The following is a 2,146-nucleotide window of genomic DNA, read 5'->3' on the forward strand; positions in this document are numbered from 1 at the left end:
CCCAGCTCCTCGCTCACTGCAGCCGAACTCGTCGCTGCGGTCCGGACAGTCGCTCTCCTCGTCGCAGTGGAAGCTGGCCGGGATGCAGGTGTTTGTGGACACGCAGCGGAACTTGGTGGGCCCACAGACATCCTCAGGGCGCTTGACAGCTGGAGACAGAGCCAGGTGGTGTGGGCAGCGGGCACTGCCCTCAGGGAGGACCCACCCCCACCCCACCAAGCCCTTGCCTACTTATGGCCCCCAGCCCAGGCTGCCCACCTTCTCTGGGTGTTCCTAGGATCACGCTCTCATCTTGCCTGCTTGACAACACAGGCCCCCTGACCAGGCCCAGACTCTGCCTCCACGACACTGCCCACAATGCCGTGGTCCCCAGTCATCCGTCCAACACACTCCACCTGTATCCCCTGACAGAGTCACACCTGGCACAGCAGTCATGCAGCTCCTCCCCCATCCAGCCACGAGAGACGCACAAGATCAAAGGCATGGCCCCGGGAGCCAGTGCCTTGGGACACCGGGTGCTACCTGGGCACTTCTGTCTACTGGAAAGGCCTTTAGCAAGGGTCTGCTGCAGCCCAGATCTCGCTGCCCTGTACCCCTCTAAGGGGCCCAGGGGTGGCACCTGACCCGAGACAGCCGTCCATGGACTGGTCAGAGGCCTGGAGCTGACCCGGCTCCAGGGTTGGGCCCCAGCTAGGCATCTCTAGTAGATGCTAACTGACATTCTTCTTCAGGGACACGGAGCTTGAGACAGACACACAAGCAGGGGCAGACAGGGCAGAGGGGTGTAGGAGCAGAGGCCACCTGGCCACAGAGGGGGAGCTCAGAGGAGGCCAGGAGGACCCACCTACTGCTCCTCCCGAGACCCCACCAGCCTCCAGAGCCACTCCCCTTTCACGCCCTCTGTTCTGCACTCGGTCAGCAAGGACTTGGCTTTCCTTGGACTGTTGCCCTGCAGAGGCCTCCGAGAAGCGCTTTTCAACTAAAACCCTCAATTACTTCTCCCTCTCAAGGGACTGGGTTGTCAGGCAAGCTTGGAGTCACAGAGGGGTGACATAAAACTCTGCCAGTCTGCAGCACGACGCTGCCCCTCTCTCTCCAGGGTTTGCTGTGAAGCGGGGACTGCAGGGGAGGCGAGGAGGAGAGGCTGGACCCGTGGACATTCGGAATGTCAGCAGGCTCAGACTGTGACCCAGGGTCACAGAGCAAGGCTTCCATTATCCTCAATCTGGGGCCTAACAGGCCCCCGGCTTCGCCTCATACGATCGGACATGCAAGATGCTACCTGAGGTGGTCTCTGGCCCTCCAGGCTCACCCACTTAACTGTCACGGTGTCTATCACACTGACTAGGCGGATGGGTGGGCAGTGGAGAGAAGGGTGGCTGGACAGATGAATGGGAGGCGAGAAAGATGTTGGCTCCATGAATGGCTAGTGGAATGGGGAGCTGGCAAGATGGATAATGCATAGAAGGATGATGGATGGACGGATGGAGAAGAGACGGATGGGAGGAACGATGCTGGACAGATGGATAGATGGACAGAGAGATTTATGATGGAATTTACGGTGCAGTGGACAGGAGGAAGGACACTGGATGGACAGGTAGATGAGGGGTTTTGCAGCTCAGCAACGGATGAATAGACAGGTGGATGGTGGGTGGACAGATGGATGGGAGGAAGAAAGGATGTTGGACCGACGGACAGGTCGTGGGTGGTTGAATGGTTACATGGATGAAAAGCTGCAGATAGAGGAACAAATAATGCAGAACCAGCTCTAGATGAAAAACCTCTAGGCCCTTAAAGGGAAGGCTTTACCTCACACGTCTATCATCAAGGGACCCTGGTTTATCAAGCCCACTCAGCCACTCATCTGACCCCCACACAAGCATACGTGACTAATAGTAACGAGTAAATAGACACTGACCACCGGCTCTCCAGCCATGGTGCTCGCGACAAAGGCCAGCTCAGCGTCAGAGAGAGGGAGAGACCTCACAAGTCTGCCCCCAGGGCCTCCACCACTCAGCCAGGGGACGGCGCACAGACCCGCCGGAGAGGGGTGGGGGCTCGGGGAGCACGGACAGCGGGGCGGACACTCACGGCAGTCGGCCTCGTCGGTGTGGTCCTCACAGTCAAAGTCGCCATCGCAGCGCCA

General features: G+C 59.1%; 1 protein-coding gene across 1 annotated transcript in view; it reads right to left on the bottom strand.

The window, feature by feature from the left end:
• The window catches only part of HSPG2 (heparan sulfate proteoglycan 2), an 82,302-nt gene that overhangs the window by 60,941 nt on the left and 19,215 nt on the right, over positions 1 to 2,146 (bottom strand). Inside the window, 2 exon segments of the mRNA XM_010830236.1 lie at positions 18 to 149; positions 2,092 to 2,145. Coding sequence (XP_010828538.1) covers positions 18 to 149; positions 2,092 to 2,145 — 186 coding nt within the window.

This window comes from Bison bison, unplaced genomic scaffold (assembly GCF_000754665.1).
Source record: "Bison bison bison isolate TAMUID 2011002044 unplaced genomic scaffold, Bison_UMD1.0 scf7180017864516, whole genome shotgun sequence".
Taxonomy (NCBI): Eukaryota; Metazoa; Chordata; class Mammalia; order Artiodactyla; family Bovidae; genus Bison; species Bison bison.